This window comes from Pristis pectinata, chromosome 5, assembly GCF_009764475.1.
Source record: "Pristis pectinata isolate sPriPec2 chromosome 5, sPriPec2.1.pri, whole genome shotgun sequence".
In the NCBI taxonomy this organism is placed as follows: domain Eukaryota; kingdom Metazoa; phylum Chordata; class Chondrichthyes; order Rhinopristiformes; family Pristidae; genus Pristis; species Pristis pectinata.
The window spans coordinates 35,220,045-35,238,592 of NC_067409.1; the positions used below are offsets into that span (position 1 = coordinate 35,220,045).

The following is an 18,548-nucleotide window of genomic DNA, read 5'->3' on the forward strand; positions in this document are numbered from 1 at the left end:
CTGTTGCAGAACTTTTGACAAATTCTCCAAAGAAAATTATAAAAAGGATCCAGATCTCTTCACATCTTGTATATAGATTAGTTCAAGTGTAATGAAATACATTGAAAATTTGGACTAAGGGTTTGTGTTACTAAAATGGAAAATGAAAATTTAGTGATTTTTCATTTATAGATTTCCAAATTTTTCTAAAAGCAAACTTTAAATAGATGTCGAGGTTTATTACTGATAGTACCATATCAAAGAAAATAAGAGCCAATGTTGAAAAGATTTGAGTAAAGATAAATAGGGAAATAGTAAATACATCATTTAGCTTTTGTTTCAAAAGATTGAAAATTACAAAAGAGAACTGAGACAAATTGAGGTTTTGGATAGCTTAATGTTCTGGTTTGTTAATTTCAGAGCTGAAAGTAACTTAAATTTATTAGCAGTGCAGTTATATTGCTACATTTCCTGATTTAACCCACGTACTGAATGTCTGGCCCTTTTCTTGCTGGTTTGCTCATAGTGTGCTGACCCATACTGGCTTAATTTCACCTTTGGTGATAGTACTCTTAGAATAATTTGCAGCTGAAACATGATTCTCATACTAATGCCATAAAGAGGAGTACTGAAAAGGGTACTGATAGCCAAGATGCTCATTTATTTGCCAGCCCAGTTTTCTCCCTGTCTCTTTCCCTCCCCCCAGATGAAAATAAAACCAGTCTACTATGGTACAACAATATTTAATATAAATGATTTCTTTTATATTAGGGTATGACAGTAGATGAGTTCAACAAATTAAACTTTGACATGATCTTGATGAGTCCTCCTTGTCAGCCATTCACAAGGTGAGAAATGAGAGAATTGGATTGCTCTGAGACCTGATGGGTTAAATGATTGCCTTGCATGTTGTATGGAAATATGAAATAAAAGAAAATATTCGTCTTGTTTCATGCTTCTAACTGAAGTTTTTCAACACAGATATTGACTTAATACAGAAAATACTCTGAATACTTTGCACATTAAGCTGCATGAGTAATGAGAAAAAAGTAATAAGAGATCTTGTGGTTAAAGGTCCCTTAGGCAGTAGTGGCCACACCAGATACCAGTTGAGGATGAAGACCCCAGGTCCAAAACTTCAACTCAAATAAGGGCAATCACAATGGTAAGAAGGTAGAGTTGTCTAGAGTGGACTGGGTAAATAAGTTAAGAGGTAAATAGATGAACAGTGCTACATGTTTAAACAGCTAGTTCATAAACTTAGCAGAAATTTATCACAACTGGAAAGGGGGATTTCTTGAGAAAGAGGAACCATCTGTGGTTAACAATGGAGGTCAAGGATAATGCTAAATTTAAAAGTAGGATGTACAAAGTAGTAAGGGCTGCTGGTAGACCGGAGGACTGGGAATTTTTCAGGAACCAGCAGCAAAGAAACTAAAATCTCATATTGTGAACATCAATTTTGAGAGAGAACTTGCAAATATAATATCAAAATAAACAGTAAGAGTTATGGATATATGAGAAGGAAGAGGGTGACTAAAGTGGATGTGAGACCACTGTAGAATGAGACTGACCATTTAGGAAAGCTTAATATGATCAAAAAATATATATTTTCATGAAAGGTAAATCGTGTTTAACAAATTTTTTTGAGTCCTTTCAGTTTCTGACAAGCAGAGTTGACGGATGAGGACCTGTAAATGTGGTGTATTTAGATTTCCAAAAGACATTTGATAAGGCGCCACATACAAGGCTAGTGTACAAGAGCTGGAAATGTTAAGTATTGGTGGAAGTATGATAGCTTGGATTGAAAATTGGTTATCGCATAGAAAGCACGGAATTGGAATAAATAGGTCTTTTTCAAGTTGGAGGGATGTAACAAGTGGAGTGTCCCAGGGATCAATTCTTGCCCTTCAATTATTTACTATTAATGACCTGGAGGATGGGGCAGAATGTAAGGTATCCAAGTTTAATAATGACACAAAAATAGGTAGAAGTTTAATGTGGGAAAGTGTGAGGTCACATGCTTCAAATCAAAAGGAGATTATTATCTTGGTGGAGAGAGATTGCACATGAGTTGAGTACAGAAGGATGATAGCTTGGATCTACTAAGTCTTCTTGTGCATGAATCACAAGAAGTTGCACCTGCCTGCTAACAAGTACTTAAGAAGGCAAACAGCATATTGTCCTGTATTGCAAAAGAATTGGAGTTTGGAGATAGGGAAGTTTTGTCACAATTGAGCATGTTGGTGAGGACACACAAGGAATACTACATGTTTTGGTCCCCTTACCTTAGAAAGAATATAGTGGCATTGGAGGCAGTCCAAAAGACAATTTAAAAATAACAGAAAATGCTGGAAATGTTCAATAAGTCAGGCCACATCAGAGTTAAGGTTTCAGGTCAAGGTCCCTTCATCCTGAAATATTAGCTCCATTTCTCTTTCCACAGATGCAGCCTGACCTACAGAGTATTTCTAGCATGTTTTATTTTTACATTAAATTTCCAGTATCTGCAGTTTTTTTGACTTTCAGTCCAAAAGACATTCCTCAGATTTATTCCTGGGATGAGAGGATTTTTTTTCCTATCTAGAGAGACTAAACATATTGGGTCGGTATTCTTTAGAGTTTAGAAATAATTTTTTTTTGAAAGGTCAGGAAATTGAGGACTTTGGGGAACTGGCAAGGAGGAGGAGTTAGGAGGCCTGGGTGAATCAGCCATGATCATATTGAATGGCAAAGCAGTCCTCAGGGCCCAGTTGACCTACCCCTATTTCTTTTTTCATGTGTTGTCAGATCATGTATGTTGAAAGAAACAAGAAAGGTTTCACATTAATAACATTTTGTCAGAGCCAGGAGCCAAACCACCATTACCTAGCCACCAATAAAAATACTCATGAGTGCTAAGTTTGGGCTCTGCCTCATTGTTACATGGATTCCTTGAGGAAGTGTCACTGGCTCTACTTTTGTCAACTGTTTGCTATTGACCTTCCCTCCATCTTTTATATGATTAATAATTTTGAAGTTTTCATTTCCATTCCTAACTCCTCTGATAATAAAGAGCCAATGTTAATAAAGAGCCAATGTCAACTCCTCTGATAATAGAGCGAATGATAATGAACAGCCTACAGCAATACAAGGGTACTAATCAGATACTACCTGCAAATTGGCAAGCAATATTCTGAGATATATAATGGGTAATGATCATCTTGAAGGAAAGAAGTCCAACTACCTTCCCTTCCAACTACCTTCCTTTCCATTCCATTCCATTCCATTCCATACATTTCTTTGTCGTTGGTTGTTGCATTGGGGCAGATTATGGATGAGTTCAGGGTGGTGTTGCCATTGATTAGAAACTTGGTTGGAGAGTATTAACTGTAAATTGATCAAGTAGTGTGTATCATTTGAAGAAAATATCATTTCAAAGCAGATGGGGTTGGTCAAAATGGATGATTATTTCAATGGCTGCTTCTTCCAAGTGTCTATGATGAGTGAAGTTCGTGTAATGTTTGTAATTGTTTTAAATACTTAAAGTACTGCGGTCTTTATGGGAATCTGTTTTGGAGATTGTCTTCATGTGCAGAAAAAAATGTATCAATTAACTCCTCACTAATTATTCTCCTTGCCAAATGATTTAAATGTAAAAGTGGCTTTCATTTAATTTTCGTATTTTAAAATATAACAGTTTTGAAAACAAGCAAATTTTTGTTTCAAAAACTTATTGTCCATCTTTGCTTTAAAAACAGATTAGGTGCACAGAAAGATATATTGGATTCCAGGACCAAGAGCTTTTTGTACATCCTTGCTTTACTGCCAAGGTCTGAATTTTTTGCTCTTTAAACCATTATTACATTTCAAACAATTCAGCACCCGTTTGCTGATAAGGTAGTCAAGGCTTTAAGAAAACATTGTGTAAATCAAATCAAAATGTATCAGAGATTTGCAGTAAGTTTAGTAACATCTGAAAATAAAACCAAAAAAGTTAACACTTAAATATTTGTTGCCAGGTAGTTTAATTCTGAGTTAAAGAATAATTAAAACCATTTAGCACATCCAAGATCTAAGATTATAGAACAGTACAACACAAGAACAGGCTCTTCAGCCCACCATGTCTGCACCAACCATGATGTGAATCTAACTAATCCCATCTGCTTGTTCATGGTCTGTATCTGCCTACTCCCTGCCTGTTCATGTGTCTGTCTAAATGCCTCTTTAAAGTTGCTATTGTATTTGCTTCTACGCCTCCCCTGGTAGCACGTTCCAGCACTCTGTGCGTTTAAACAAAAAACTTCCTTCACACATCTTTTAAACAATGCCCCCTCACCTTAAACCTATACCCTCTAGTATTTGACATTTCCACCCTGCAATAAAGACTCTGACTACATACCCTGTCTGTGCCTCTTGTAACTTTATATACTTCTATCAGGTCGCCCTTCAGCCACCAACATTCCAGAGAAAACAATCCATTTTTGTCCAACCTCTCCATGTAGCTAATACTCTCCAATCCAGGCAATATGCTGGTGAACCTCTTCTGCATCCTCTTCAAAGCTTCCACAACCTCCTTGTAGTGTGGCAACCAGAACTGGATACAATGCAGGTCCTTCCCAGATACCCGACCTATGGACACCCCATACATAGGAATGACCATTTGGGAGACAGGCAGGATAGATTTGTTGGCTGCTGTGGGGCTGCAGGCATCTTCTGCTGGGTGGGAACGAGCCTCGTCTACCATCCCCCACTCCCCCCCACCCCAGAGCCGCAATAATTGGGGGCTAGATTGAACCAAGCAGAGTTGGGAGCTCTGAGCAAACTCGGTCACTCAATGAGTCAGTGAAGCTGGCTGGTGGCTGCTCTTCCCGTGTCTGCTGTCTCTCCCACCATAGCTGTTGCTGTGGTCCTCTGTCTTGCACTGTTTTTGTTTATTTCTGACTTACAAACAGTTCTCAGGAACGGAACCTTGTCTAACCCAGAGACTACCTGTACTCCAATTATTTTTCCCTCATTTATTGTTGAGACTCGTAAGTCATTGAAACTTGAAAGTTGTACTGATAGAATTCTGTGGTCATAATTATATAAAACATAACAAAATTTAATAATATGGAAGTAAAATTTGAAATAAGATTGTAAAATATTGTATTATTTTGTTCTTCCAAGCCTTGCAAAGCCTCCTAAATATATTCTTCTTGAAAATGTCAAAGGATTTGAAACATCTGTTGCAAGGTATGCATTTATTTTCTTACATAAAAGTCTTATTTTGGTATTTTCATTTTTTTTAACCATTAAAAGCAAGAAAGCAGCAAATGATGTTGATCTCATATCTCTATTGTATTCTGGATGAACCATGCTTATAAGGGGAAACTTCCATTTACTTCGACTCTTTGCACACTTGAGTTCCAATTAGAGATATGAATGAAAAGTTAAAAGAATACTTGTGAATAATGCACAGCAATGCTTTGAGACCAAGTACAAAAGGAAAAATACAGCCGTGAATTTTGTTTTGATTGCTTAGAAAGTAAAGCATTAATTCATCGGTACTTTTGATATATCTTACTAATTAAAAATGTCTATATTTTGCACCTCTGAATAATGCTTGCTCTTTATTAAGCTTGCTTAAAGATGCAAGGGGTTGTTTCAATGAAAGTTGCAGTTGTTAAAAATCAGAAACTTTCACAGGGTCATGGAACATATGTAAATAGAGCAAGCTAACATTGGCTCTTCAGAAAAATGGGAAGTGTCAATTGAACAAATTAATTCAGTGCCTCATTATACACAGAAAACAAAATTGTGGGAGAGAAAAATGGGCTTAGAGAGACATCTTGTCTCACTGGCAGGGCAGACTCACTGGAGGTGGTAAAATAGTCCCATTATGTCTCATGGTATCAGGTCAAACATGGGCTAGCAGATCTCCTTTTAATTACCGCCGGCCATCCTCCCTCTGTTGATGAATCAGTCCTCCTCCATATTGAACAAGACTCGGAAGAAACAGGGGCATAGACTATACCTTTGAGTAGGGAATTTCAGTATTCATCGCCAAAAGTGGTTTAGTAGCACCACCACAGATTAAACTAGCTGAATCCTGAAGGGCATAGCTGCAGTAGGTAATGAGTTAACCCACACAAGGGATAAACCTACTGAATCTTTTCCTCACTGATCTACCTGTGGCAGATGAATCTATCCATGATAGCATTGATAAAGTGAGGTGGCGAAGTCCTGTCTTCACACTGAGGGCATCCACTATGGTGTTGTGTGGCACTACAGGTGTGCCCAATGGGATAGACTCAGAACAGAGCTAGCTGCTTATAACTGGGCATCCATGAGTTGCTTTAAAACATCAGCAGCAGCAGAAATATACACCACAGTAATCTGTAACCTCATGGCCAAACGTAGCCTTCAGTCTATCAATTTTATCAAGCCAGGCAGTCAATCATTGTCCAATGAGGACTCCAGTAGGACATTATGGGAGCAGCACCAGGAATACCTTAAAATGCCCAGTGAAATTACAGTATAGGACTTAATGTGTGCTGAGCAGTAGACAGAGCTGAGTAATCTCACAATCAATGGAACAGGTTAAAGCTCTGTTGTCTTACCACATCTAGTTGTGAATGGTGAAGGACAATCAAACTGTTAAATGGAGGAGAAGACCTTAAAAACAAACCCATTTTCAATGATGGCAGGGCTCAGCATATGAAAAGGTTGAAGCTTTTGCTACAATGTTCAATCAGCTGTGTGAAATAGATGATCCATCTTTGCTTCCTCCTGAGATTCCCATCGTCATAGAAGCTGGTCTCAGCCAATTTGATTAATTCTGCAAGAAACAAGAACATATGATAGCAGGGCATACAGCAAATGCTATGGGACCGGACAACATCTCAGTTGTAGTACTGAAGACCTGTGCCACAGAGTTAGTTGTGCCTCTTGCCAAGCAGTTCCACTACAGTTACAACACTGGCATCCACTTAACAATGTGGATAATTGCCTAGGTATGTCCCGTTCCCAAAAAAGACAAATCCAATCCGACAAGTACCTTCCAATCATTAGCAAAATAATAGAAGGTACCACTGCCAGTGCTGTCAAGCAACACTTACTAATAACCTACTCAAAGGCGCTGAGTTTCACTAGGCCCACTTGGCTCCAGATCTCATCACAGCCTTGGTTCAAACATGAAGCAACCTCTCCTTGACATTCGATGGCATTACCATTACTGAGTCTCCCACCCAAAGCGCTAAATTCCTGAGATGAGGTGAGAGTAACTGCCCTTAACAAAAAGTTAAAGTGGTGTCAAGGCACCGTAGTAAAACTGAAGTCACTGGGTATCGAAGGGAAAGCACTTGAGTAGTTGGAGTCATACTTCACATAAAGTTGGTTGTGGTTATTGGAAGTCAGTCGTCCTACTTCAGGAGATCACTGATGGAGCTCCTCAGGGAGATGTTCTAGCCCTAATATCTTCAGCTGCATAATCAATTACTTTTCTTTAAAAATGTTGTCAGAAGTGGGGACATTCGCTGATGATCACATGGTTTTCAGATCTGTTTGTAAGTCAGCAAAAAAAGCAGCCCAAGTCTTCATGCAGAAAGACCTTGACATCATTCAGACACAACCTGATCAGAGGTATGTTAACAAAAGTGCCAGGCACTGACAATCCCCAAACTGGAAGTGTGCAACTTTGATATTCAATGGCATTACCATTGCAGGGTCCCCCACCATTCAGGCAGTTGGTAAAATGGGTATTCAGGCAGTCACCATTGACCAGTAACTCAATTGGACCAATCACATAAATATCATGGCTACAAGTGCAGGTCAGAGTGTGTATCCATCTTGACGAACCTACCTTCTGACACCCCAAGGCCTTTCCACCATCTACAAGGCATGTCAGGAATATGGTGAAATACTTGCCATTTTCCTGGATGACTGCAGAGCAAGCAAGCCGCAAGAGTTCACAACCATCTGGAACAAATTGGCCTGTTTGATTGACATCCTAAGGATTCATTCCTTCCACTACCAATGCACAGTGCTGTAGTTTGTGCATCTATAAAATGCATTGCCAGCTACTCCAGCAGCACCTTCCAAACCCATGCAAGAAGGACAAGGGCATCATGAGTACACTGCCACCTGTAGGTCACCATCCAAGTTGCACATGACCTTGACTTGAAAATATATCGACAGTCCTTCATCGTTGCTGGATCTAAAGCCTGGAAGACTCTACCCAACAACACTGATGGAGCACCTCCCCCAGAGGGGCTGCAGTAATTCAAGAGGACAGCTCACCACCACCTTCTCAAGAGCAGTTCAGAATGGGCAATAAATGCTGGCCTTGCCTGTGATCCTCCAATCCCAAAATTAATTAAAAAGAGACAAGGTTAAAGAAAAAATTATTCAACTGGACGTAGATCAACTGGGAAAGGTGGGCAAGGGAATGGTAGATGGAATTTAACTCTGGCAAATCCAAAGTGATGTATTTTGGGAAGTGAAACCAGGCCAGGACATACACAGTGAATGGCAGGGCCCCAGGGAGTGTTGTTGAACAGAGAGACAATGCTCCCCGAAATAGGTTTAGGGTAAGGGGTAAAAGGGCTAGAGGGGCTCTGATAAAGAAATTTATCACCAAGAGGGTTTGGAATCAGGAATGCACTGGCTGCATGGGTGGTGAAGAAGGCATATGGCATGCTTGCCTTCATAATTCAAGGCATAGAGTACAAGAGTTAGGATGTCATGTTACGGTTGTACATGATATTGGTTAGGCTGCATTTGGAGTATGGCATGCAGTTCTGGTTGATGCACAGCAGGAAAAATGTGATTAAGTTAGAGAAGGTGCGGAAAAAATTCACTAGGATGTTGCCTGGATTGTAGGGCTTGAGTTATAGGGAGAGATTGGATAGGCTGGGTCTGTTTTTCCTGGAGCAAAGGACGCTGAGAGCTGACATGATAGAGATATATAAAATTATGAGAGACATAGATAGGGTAGATAGCTAGAATCTTTTTTCTCCCATGGTTGGTGTGTCTAGAACTAGGGGGTATAGATTTAGTGTGAGCGGGGGAGGTTAAAGGGGAATCTGAGGGGTAAATTTTTCAAACAAAGTACAGTTGGTGTCTGTAATGACTAGGTGGTGGATTCAGGAACAGTAACAATATTTAAGAGATATCTGGACAGGTACTTGAATGAGCAAGGCATAAAGGGATATGGAATTAATGAAGATGTGGGATTAGTATAGATAAGCATGATGGTCAGCATGGACGCAGTGGGCTGAAGCGCCTGTTTCTATGCTTACAGTTCTATGACTGTATAACATTAAATTCCAAAGGAAGAAAGCTCATTACTGAGGAGTAAAGTATCTTTGACAGAAATCTCTGGATTTCTGTACTTTTAACTGAGTATATGTGATTGATGAAAGTTGCAGATGATTTATTTCTTCGTAGTGGTGAATGCTGGTAGCATTATTTCTGCTGCAGTAAAAGGAAATATTAAAGGCATTATCAGAAAATGAGTACGTTGCTGCACACACATGAAATATATGTCCCATGTTGTTAAAAGAACCAGGGAAGAAAATTGTGGATGTTCTGATCACAATTTCTCATTGCTAAAAGAGTGGTGCCAGAGAATGGGAGGACTACTGACATTCTACCATTGTTCAGAAGGGAGGCAAGGATAAACAAAATAATTGCAGGCCACTTCATTTATGGGAAGATTATTTGAATCTATTCAAAGGCACATAATAAATCTTTATTTAGAAAGACACAGATTAGTCTGGGATAGTCAACATTGACTTATTATGGAGAAACTCTGTCTGACTTCCACAGGGCTGGTGAAAGAGGTGTAGCCTTTGGGATTCAGGATAGAGTGGCAAGTTGGATCCAAAATTTCCTGAGTGCCACGGAGCAAAAGGAAATGGTTGAAGGATGACTTTGTGACTGAAAGGCTATTAACATTGAGGTTCCACAGGGCCAGGTAATTGGTCCCATGCTTTTTTTTAATATATTTATTGAGTCATAGTTATAAAGCGCCGAAATAGACCTTATGGCCCACCATGTCCATGCAGATTTTCAAATACCCATTTATAATAATAATTCATTTATCGGCACTTGGTTTGTAGCCTTCTATGATTTGGCAGTTCAAGTGCTAGATATTTAGATATCTCTTAAATGTTGTGAGATGACCTGCCTCCACCACCCATGCAGGCAGTGTGTTACAGATTCCAAACCCTTTTGGTGAAAATGTTCTTTTGGATCTTTTACCCTTTACCTTCAACCTATACCCTCCAGTTTTGGATACCTCAGCTGTGGTGAAAAGTTACCTGGTAAATGGTAAATTATTATTGTCACATGTACCAAGGTACAGTGAAAGACTTTGTTTTGCTTGCCATCCATACAGATCATTTCATCACGTCATAGAGGTAGTACAAAGTAAAAAGAATAACAATACAGAATAACATGTTACAGTTACAGAGAAAGTGCAGTGCAGGCAGACAGACAATAAAGTGTAAGGCCATAACGAGGTAGATTGTGTGGTCAAGAGTCCATCTTATTGTACTAAAGGACCGTCCAGAGGTCTTATAACAGTGGGATAGAAACTGTCCTTGAGCCTGATGGTATGTGCTTTCAGGCTTTTGTATCTTCTGCTTGATGGGAGAGAGGAGAAGAGATAATGCTCAGTGTGGGTTGGGCCTTTGATTATATTAGCTGCCTCATTGAGGCAGCAAGAAATGTAGACAGAGACCATGGAGGAGAGGCTGTGATATGCTGAGCTGTGTTCACCACTCTGCAGTTTCTTGTGGTCTCGGGCAGAGCAGTTGCCATACTAAGCCATGATGCATCAGGATAGGATACTTTCTATGGTGCATCTATAGAAATGGGTGAAGGTCAAAGGGGACTATCTAACTTGTGAATTTCCCTTGTAATTTTGTACACCTCTGTCAGGTCCATCTCTTGTTTTCATTAGCCAGGACATAGAATATAACTATCCCGTATGCTGCCTTCATCTGCTGCCGCCTTTAGGGATCCTTTGGCTTAATATCCCTCGGGCCCATTTTGTTTGTCCTCCCCCATTAGTCTTCCCAAATTGCATCATCTTGCATTTACCTTCTGTCATTGTTTGCCCATTTTACCAACTCAGAATCAGGTTTATTATCACTGACCTATGTCATGGATTTTGTTGTTTTGTGGCAGCAGTACAGTGCAAGACATAAAGACATAAAAATTACTATAAGTTACAAAAATAAATAAATAGTGCAAAAGAGGAATAACGAGGTAGTGTTCATGGACCATTCTGAAATCTGATGGCGCAGGGGAAGAAGCTATTCTTGAAACATTGAGTGTGGGTCTTCAGGCTCCTGTACCTCCTCCCTGATGGTAGTAACATGAAGAGGGCATGTCCCAGCTGGTGAGGGTCCTTAATGATGGATGCTGCCTTCTTGAGGCACTGCCTCTTAAAGATGCCCTCGATGGTGGGGAGGGTTGTGTTTGTGATGGAGCTGGTGAGTCTACAACCCTCTGCAGTCTTTCTTGATCCTGTGCAATGGAGCCTCCATACCAGGTGGTGATGCAACCAGTCATAATGCTCTCCACCGTACGTCTGTAGAAATTTGCAAGAGTGTTTGGTGACATACCAAATACTGATACTGATCAGTATCATCATGTAGCTACAATTACCCTCTTGACTATTAACCTCCCTACTGATTTACCAAACCTACCACCCATATCTCCTCCATGGTTTGGACTTAAACATAGGACCAGTAATAAATGAGAGCAGATTGTACAAAAATGTGTGGCTGACACTGGAACAAAGCTTCAGCTTTAACTCTGGTAAGTTGGACAGAAAAGTGCTAAGTGGAATTTGATCCGAGGAGATATGAAATAATGCATTTGGGGAGGTGCAACAAGACAAGGGAATATAGAATAAGTGTGAAGATATTAAGGTGTGTGGAGGAATAGAGGGTTCTTGGTGTTCATATACACTGATCCTAGATTGGGGTAGGTTAATTTCAATATCAGCGATATCAATAGACAGGACCTGGCAAAATAGATTAGGAGCCGTTACTTGTAGGCAAGCCTCTATCTGACAAGCGGAAGTCATTTAAAAATGAAATATAGAAAGTTCAGGGCCAGCTTGTTCCCATTAGGTAAGGACAGAAGTCCAAGGAGCCGTGGGTGTCAAGAGATATTGAGAATTAGATAACAAAAGACAGATCCTTGTTGATAGTGGAGAGGATAGTCCTAGGTTACAAGGTAATATTGATCAGTTGATACGATGGACAGAAAATGGCAGATGGAATTTAATCCTGATAAATGGAGCATTCCGGGAGGACTAATGAGGATAAGCCATATGTAAAAAACGGTAGAGCCATAGGTAGTATTGAGGAATAGAGGGATTTCAGTGTACAGGTCCAAGGATCCCTGAAGGTGGCAGCACAGGTAGATAAGGTGGTGAAGAAGGTGTAAGGGATATTTGCATTCATTAGTTAGAAAATAGATTATAAGAGCAGAGAGTTTCTGGTACAATTTTATAAATCATTGGGTTGGCCACAGCTGGAGTACCCTAAGTGCTTCTGGTCACCAAACTATTAAACGTAGGGGCTGCAGAGAAGATTCATCAGGATATTGCCTGGGAGAGAGCATTTCAGATATGGGGAGAGACTGGATAGGCTGCATTTGTTTGTTGTGGAGTGGTCAAGGCTGAGAGGGGACCTGACTGGGGTATACAAAAATATGTGGGGAATGGATAGGAAGAAATGTTTCCCCAGAGCAGAGGTGTCTCAAACCAGAGGGTTTTGGTGTAGGATAAGGAGCAGGAGGTTTAGGAAGAATCTTTTCACCCAGAGGGTGGTTGGAATTTGGGATCCATTGCTTGAGGGGTTTGGAGGCAGAGACACTTGGCTTTTAAGAAATATCTAGATGAGTACATCAATTGTATGGCATAGCAGGCTACAGACCAAGTGCTGGTAAATGGGATTTGTATGGATGGGTGCTTGATGATTGGCATTGATGTGGTGAGCTGAAGGGCTGTTTCTGCGCAGTTTAACTCTATGAGAACCCTAAAGGTAGCAAGCCAATTCAAAAGGCATCATGGATGCTTTCATTTATGGCCAAGGTACAGAATATAAAAGCAAGATGGTTAGGCTAAAACACTAATTAGGCTGCAGTTTGAGCACTTTTGGTCACTGGTCACAATTCTGGTCACTGGAAGAGGTACAAGTGAGTTACAAGAAGATATTTCTAGTATTGCAATATATTGTAGCAGTGAGGAAACTGGTTAAATTAAGAGTTTTGTTTTCTTTGAAACTGAGGAGGCTGAGGGAAGACAACTGCGTCGTATAAAATTATGAGGGGCCTAGGAAAAGATCTGCTTCCCTTTGCTGAAAGGTCATAATCCGAGGGGCATAGATTTAAATTAACTGGTAGCAGGATTAGAGTAGAAACCAGGAAAATTATCTTAACTTTATGGGTAATACTGTTCTGGAATTCACTGCATGGGGGCGGGGGGGGTTGGTGATAGAAGCAGAAATCCTCATCACATTTAAACGTACTTGGATTTATTTGAAAATCTGTACGAGTGCTGGAAGGTGGTATCAAGCAGGAGAACTTTTTCTCTGCTGATGTGGACTGAGTAGCCTTATGTATTGCAAATTTTCTACTACTCAAGAAAATTCAGGTCAAAAGGTTTAAATAAATTTGCAACTTTTTTCTGGTTCATTAGAATTCTTGTTGTGGTATTCCAGTTTCTTCTATCAGTCTACTGCTGCCCAGTAAAGACCATAAATAAACGGAGAGATAGCAGAGGGAACTGGGTTAGATGTTGGAGTTTCACTCTGAAAACTAAGTTTAATTTTAATCCAAATAATTGGATTCTCTTATTACTGTTGGAAATGGCCCAACATGAAATAAACTTGGCATAAAAATTGCATAATAACACACAGGCAGCAGATTAAAGTGAAAGTCTTGGTGGAAATTTAGAGCTATAATAGAATCAATGTGTAGAGCACCGCTTCTTCCTTGAAGGAAATTTTAAAAGCCAAATGGGAGAGAAATTGTGGACCACTTGCTGTAAGGAATTGATGTGCATGTTGGGTAGAATGATAAAAATGAAAAATTTTAAATGGAAATACTCAGTGGGTCAGGAAGAGATGCAGCATTAACGTTTCAGGTCAAAGAACATTAGAATAAGGAAGAAGACAAAAGAATCTTGTAAGGCTGCAGGGAGGGGAAGGTCTCTGATTGGTAAAACCAGGGTGACCATGGGGATAAGCTGTAAACAAGGTTATCTGGTGAATGATTTCTCTTGGAGGTGCAGAGCATTTTGTTTTAAATATACTTTTGTTCATGCATTCCCTCTAGTTATTGGTTTGTATTTGGCTGCTGGTTAATACCGTCATCTGTTTTTCATCATCTGATCTGAATGCTACAGACCAGTTGCAAATAGCACTCAGTGATCCTTTTTGACCATGTTCTTAACTCTAGTGTGTTATTATGTGGAAAGATGAAAAATCCATCTCATCCAGCATAGTCATTCTTTATCTTGAAAGGAATAGATTGTGAGTTCATTACTCTTATGCAAGCTAAAATGATTTCTGGTTGCAGAGAATTTACTTTCTTTTGTTTATTCTAGCATTAACCTTACGAAGGTTTAAAGTAAGAAATAACTCAAAGCATTTCTCTCCTTTGATCTGATAATATTAATGGGCTGTCAAATGTTAGTTCTCTCCTTCTCCCTTTTCCTTTCGACAAACTTTCAATTAAAAAATATAATTAACATCTGGAGAATACTGGAGGTTTCCCATTGCAATCATAGCGTTTGGAGTTAATTCTGGTTCTTTTTAATTATCATCAGCTTTCATATTAGTATATTTATAGAATGAAAGGCTGGTGTTAGGAATGATTGTTTAGAAGCTGATTGTTTAATTTAAAATTTATCCAGTTTCACTATTTACAAAAGTAACTTTATATTGGATATGATAAAATAGCATTTTTCTTTAATCAGGGATAAATTGATACAAACGCTGGAGAGCTGCAGATACTCATACCAAGAATTCCTTCTCTCTCCAACCTTGGTACGTAGACATCAATAGAATAGATGAAACTTGATCTTTATTTATCCCTGTTTGTGGTCGTCCGTTTTGTAATGTTTACAGTTAAGATAAGGTATCTTTATTAGTCACATGTACATGGAAACACACAGTGAAATACTGCCTCCAGAAGTACTTCTTTTGTGTTCTGGAGGCAGCCTGCAAGTGCCGCCACACTTCTGGCGCCAACATAGCATGTCCACAACTTCCTAACTTGTACGTCTTTGGAACATGAGAGGAAACCAGAGCACCCGGAGAAAACCTACGCACAGACACGGGGAGAATGTACAAACTCCTTACAGACAGCAGCGGGAATTGAACCCGGGTTGCTGGTGCTGTAATAGTGTTACGCTAACCACTACACTACCGTGCCTGCTTCATCCCATTTTATAACTTTGATTAACAAATATGAATGTGCCAAGTTTGCGTTTGAACTTTGCAACTTTACTGAGGTGGCTCATGCTCTGGAAGTGTATATTGGAAACTTTATGAACAGTAATATAAATGTTAGGAACATTTCTTCATTGAGGCATTGGCAAGGTCCATCTAAACATTTATAATGTAGATTATTATACATTGTATAAATATAAAAAGAGCCTCCTTTTAATAAATTTAACTCAAAGTTGCATTAACCTGGGTGTAAAAATATTTAAGTGCTCAAATGCTTAAAAAACCCAGACATTTGACAAATTTGTATCAATACCTTTAAAGCATATTTACCACTACTCTTTCACTGAGAAGTTTGAACAATATGACGGTATATTAAACTCTGCTATTTTGATATCCCAGTGGCATTACTAACAATATTTTTGTTGTAAAAACTTGGGGTTGAAGTTGTACTAGATTTTTAGTATTGCAGAAAAACTCACATCTTAAAAGAAATTGTTGCACTTGTTCTGTTTTACAGGCGTAAAATGGGCACTTCAGTGTTCATTATTTTGGATGCCCTGCTCGCATTCATTCCATGCTGGAATGGAGCTGCATGGCATATTGGATTGGCTTCTGCATATGTGGGTGGACATTTTATAAATATATTATTTTCAACATGGGACTCCTGCTTGTTGTAGATCCTTTCGTGAAATTGATCTGCTACTTGATTGTCATATGCATCTGCTGAGCAAATTATGCCACTATTACATCCCTCTTCTCATAGTTCTATTTGATTTAGCTATAGGTGATTGATTTCACCTTGTGGGAGGTGAAAAGCTACTGATTTTAGTCAGGATGCCTCAGGTGGCAGACATTGACCTGATGTATATTTGAGCCTTGAGTTGACATGGAATTATCTTTCAATCCTGGTATCAGAGTGAATTGGCAGTTGTCTAAGTTAACATGGCAGCATTGCGACTTGTGGAAGGTGTCAGCATATGCTGTACTGTGGTGGCTGCTACTATTGTGTCTTTTCAACTAATATTTACTCTGAATGATGAATTGTCTATCCCAATGCTCTACACAAAACTTTGAAGTTAGTTGCTGCTAAGTTCCTCTATGTTCTGAGCCACTGTGCACATGTTCACTGGCAGGCTGCCTTAGTCGACCTATTGGAAGGGCTACGGTAGATGTTGCATCCAAATCCTCTGCAGCAGACCCAGTATATGATTTTGCCTTCTGAGTCGCTGTCTACCTGTTAATCTAAGTAAATTAGGTGCCTTGATTTGGGCAAAAAAAAACTACTCACTGGGAATTTTAAATATTGCAACCATATTTATTGCTAATTAACAATTGAATGAAGTTCCCTCATTGGTAATACTGCTTAGTTTAACATTGCATAATAGATTAGGGAGGTTCTAGGTTTGATCCCATTTGGTGGTCAAAGTAACTGTAGGATCCACCACAATTGGACACATTGTCCCCAGGTGATTGGTCACTTGGATAAAGACTAGCAAAACCTGTGAGGAACCGTGGTCAAACATGAAGAAGATACAAGAAAATTAGCAGTAGGGAGGGAGGTAAAATGTGAATACTACTAAAAATGGTCAACATAAACTAAATGTTTGAAAATCAGTTTTATTGTTAATAAAACTAGAAAAAGACAGGAATACTCAGCAGGACAGGCAACATCTGTGGAGAGCAAAAGAGATTTAACATTTCAATTTGATAACCTTTCATCAGTCCCAGCATTTGATCACAACTTGTTGGTGAGACTGCACTAGGAGTATTGTGTATAGTTTTGGTCTCCAAATTTAAAGAAAGACGTAATTGAATTGGAGGAAGTGCGGAGAATGATCAGCAGGTTGATTCCTGGGATGAAGAGGTTGACGTGAAGAGAGTTGATCAGGTTGGGCTATACTCACTGGAGTTTGGAAGAATGTGAGGGGATCTTATTGAACCATACAAGATTCTGAGGGCAATTGACAGAGTGGGTTCTAAGAGAATGTTTCCTCTAGAACAACTAAGGGTCGCCCTTTTAAGACATAGACAGAGAGGACTTTCATCTCTCAGGGGATTGTGAATCTTTGGAACTCTTTACCCCAGAGATCTGTAGAGGTAGAGTCAATGAATCTATTTGCGGCAGACATTAACGGACATTTGCGTGACAAGGAAGTCGAGGACTATGGAGAGAAAGGTGGAAAGTGTTGTTATGGCCAAGGTTGGATCGTCCATGATCTTATTGAATGTCGATCAGGCCCAAAGGTCTAATTGTCCTACCTCTGCTCATGTTTCTTATGTCTGCTCATGTTTCTTATGTTTGCTCCTAATAAAGTATTGTAATTTTCATAAGATTTGATTTGCTTATTTGCTATATCCTTTGACTTTACTGCATCCAGTTTATCATTTCTTCTGAATTGTAATGATGCTAACAAATATTTGTGCGTTAGTTGGGCATACCAAACTCAAGACTACGATATTTTCTCCTCGCCAAGCTCCAACCTGATGCATTTTGCTTCCAAACTTTCACTCAGGTAGGTTTTAATTTTGTATTAAGACCAATTGCTAAAGGGGAGTGAAGTAATAGCTGGTTTATCAAGTCTATCCCATCTCAAAATAGTGCAATCTACTCTAATTCGCTCATCAGAAATAACATCTGGCCTCTAATCCAACTCCCTGAATCAAAAAGTCCCAACTCTAGACATCTGCATGTAATATCAGCTGAAACTCCAGCATTGTACTAAGGGAATATTTGTTATTGTGACACACTATAAATTGGCCCTTCTAGGACTTTGTTCCCTAAATCTGCTGTTCTCGGGGATGAAAATGTTTCTGGGCTTGATTGTAGCTTGAGTTCATCAGTAACTTTATAGAGCTTTTGTTGCATCTCCAATCCTAAGCAAAAAAAAAATGAATATTTAATTCAGGTGAATGTGGTGGAATAATATCTTAAATTAATAGTAGAAGCTGAGTTTATTTATTGCAGAGCAGGAACTTTTGAAGAATTTGTATAACTTCTACGTTCCTCACATTAAGGCACACTAAAAGTGCAAATATAAGAAAGAACTCTGTCTTATATAACCCCCTTTGGTTATTTCAGAGATACTTAAATTGCATTTCTACCTCCCCTAGACTGACCATTTATTCGCTTGT

At 39.2% G+C, this 18,548-nt stretch overlaps 1 protein-coding gene across 6 annotated transcripts in view; it reads left to right on the plus strand.

The window, feature by feature from the left end:
* trdmt1 (tRNA aspartic acid methyltransferase 1) overlaps positions 1 to 18,548 on the plus strand; it is a 52,568-nt gene that overhangs the window by 20,307 nt on the left and 13,713 nt on the right. For 2 of the 6 annotated variants that reach the window (XM_052016029.1, XM_052016032.1), the window contains exons 3-7: positions 751 to 827; positions 3,720 to 3,791; positions 5,128 to 5,193; positions 14,942 to 15,011; positions 17,846 to 17,929. In XM_052016029.1, coding sequence (XP_051871989.1) covers positions 751 to 827; positions 3,720 to 3,791; positions 5,128 to 5,193; positions 14,942 to 15,011; positions 17,846 to 17,929 — 369 coding nt within the window. The remainder of the gene's footprint in view (positions 1 to 750; positions 828 to 3,719; positions 3,792 to 5,127; positions 5,194 to 14,941; positions 15,012 to 17,845; positions 17,930 to 18,548) is intronic. The other 4 variants (XM_052016033.1, XM_052016034.1, XM_052016031.1 and 1 more) reach the window with 3 other exon arrangements.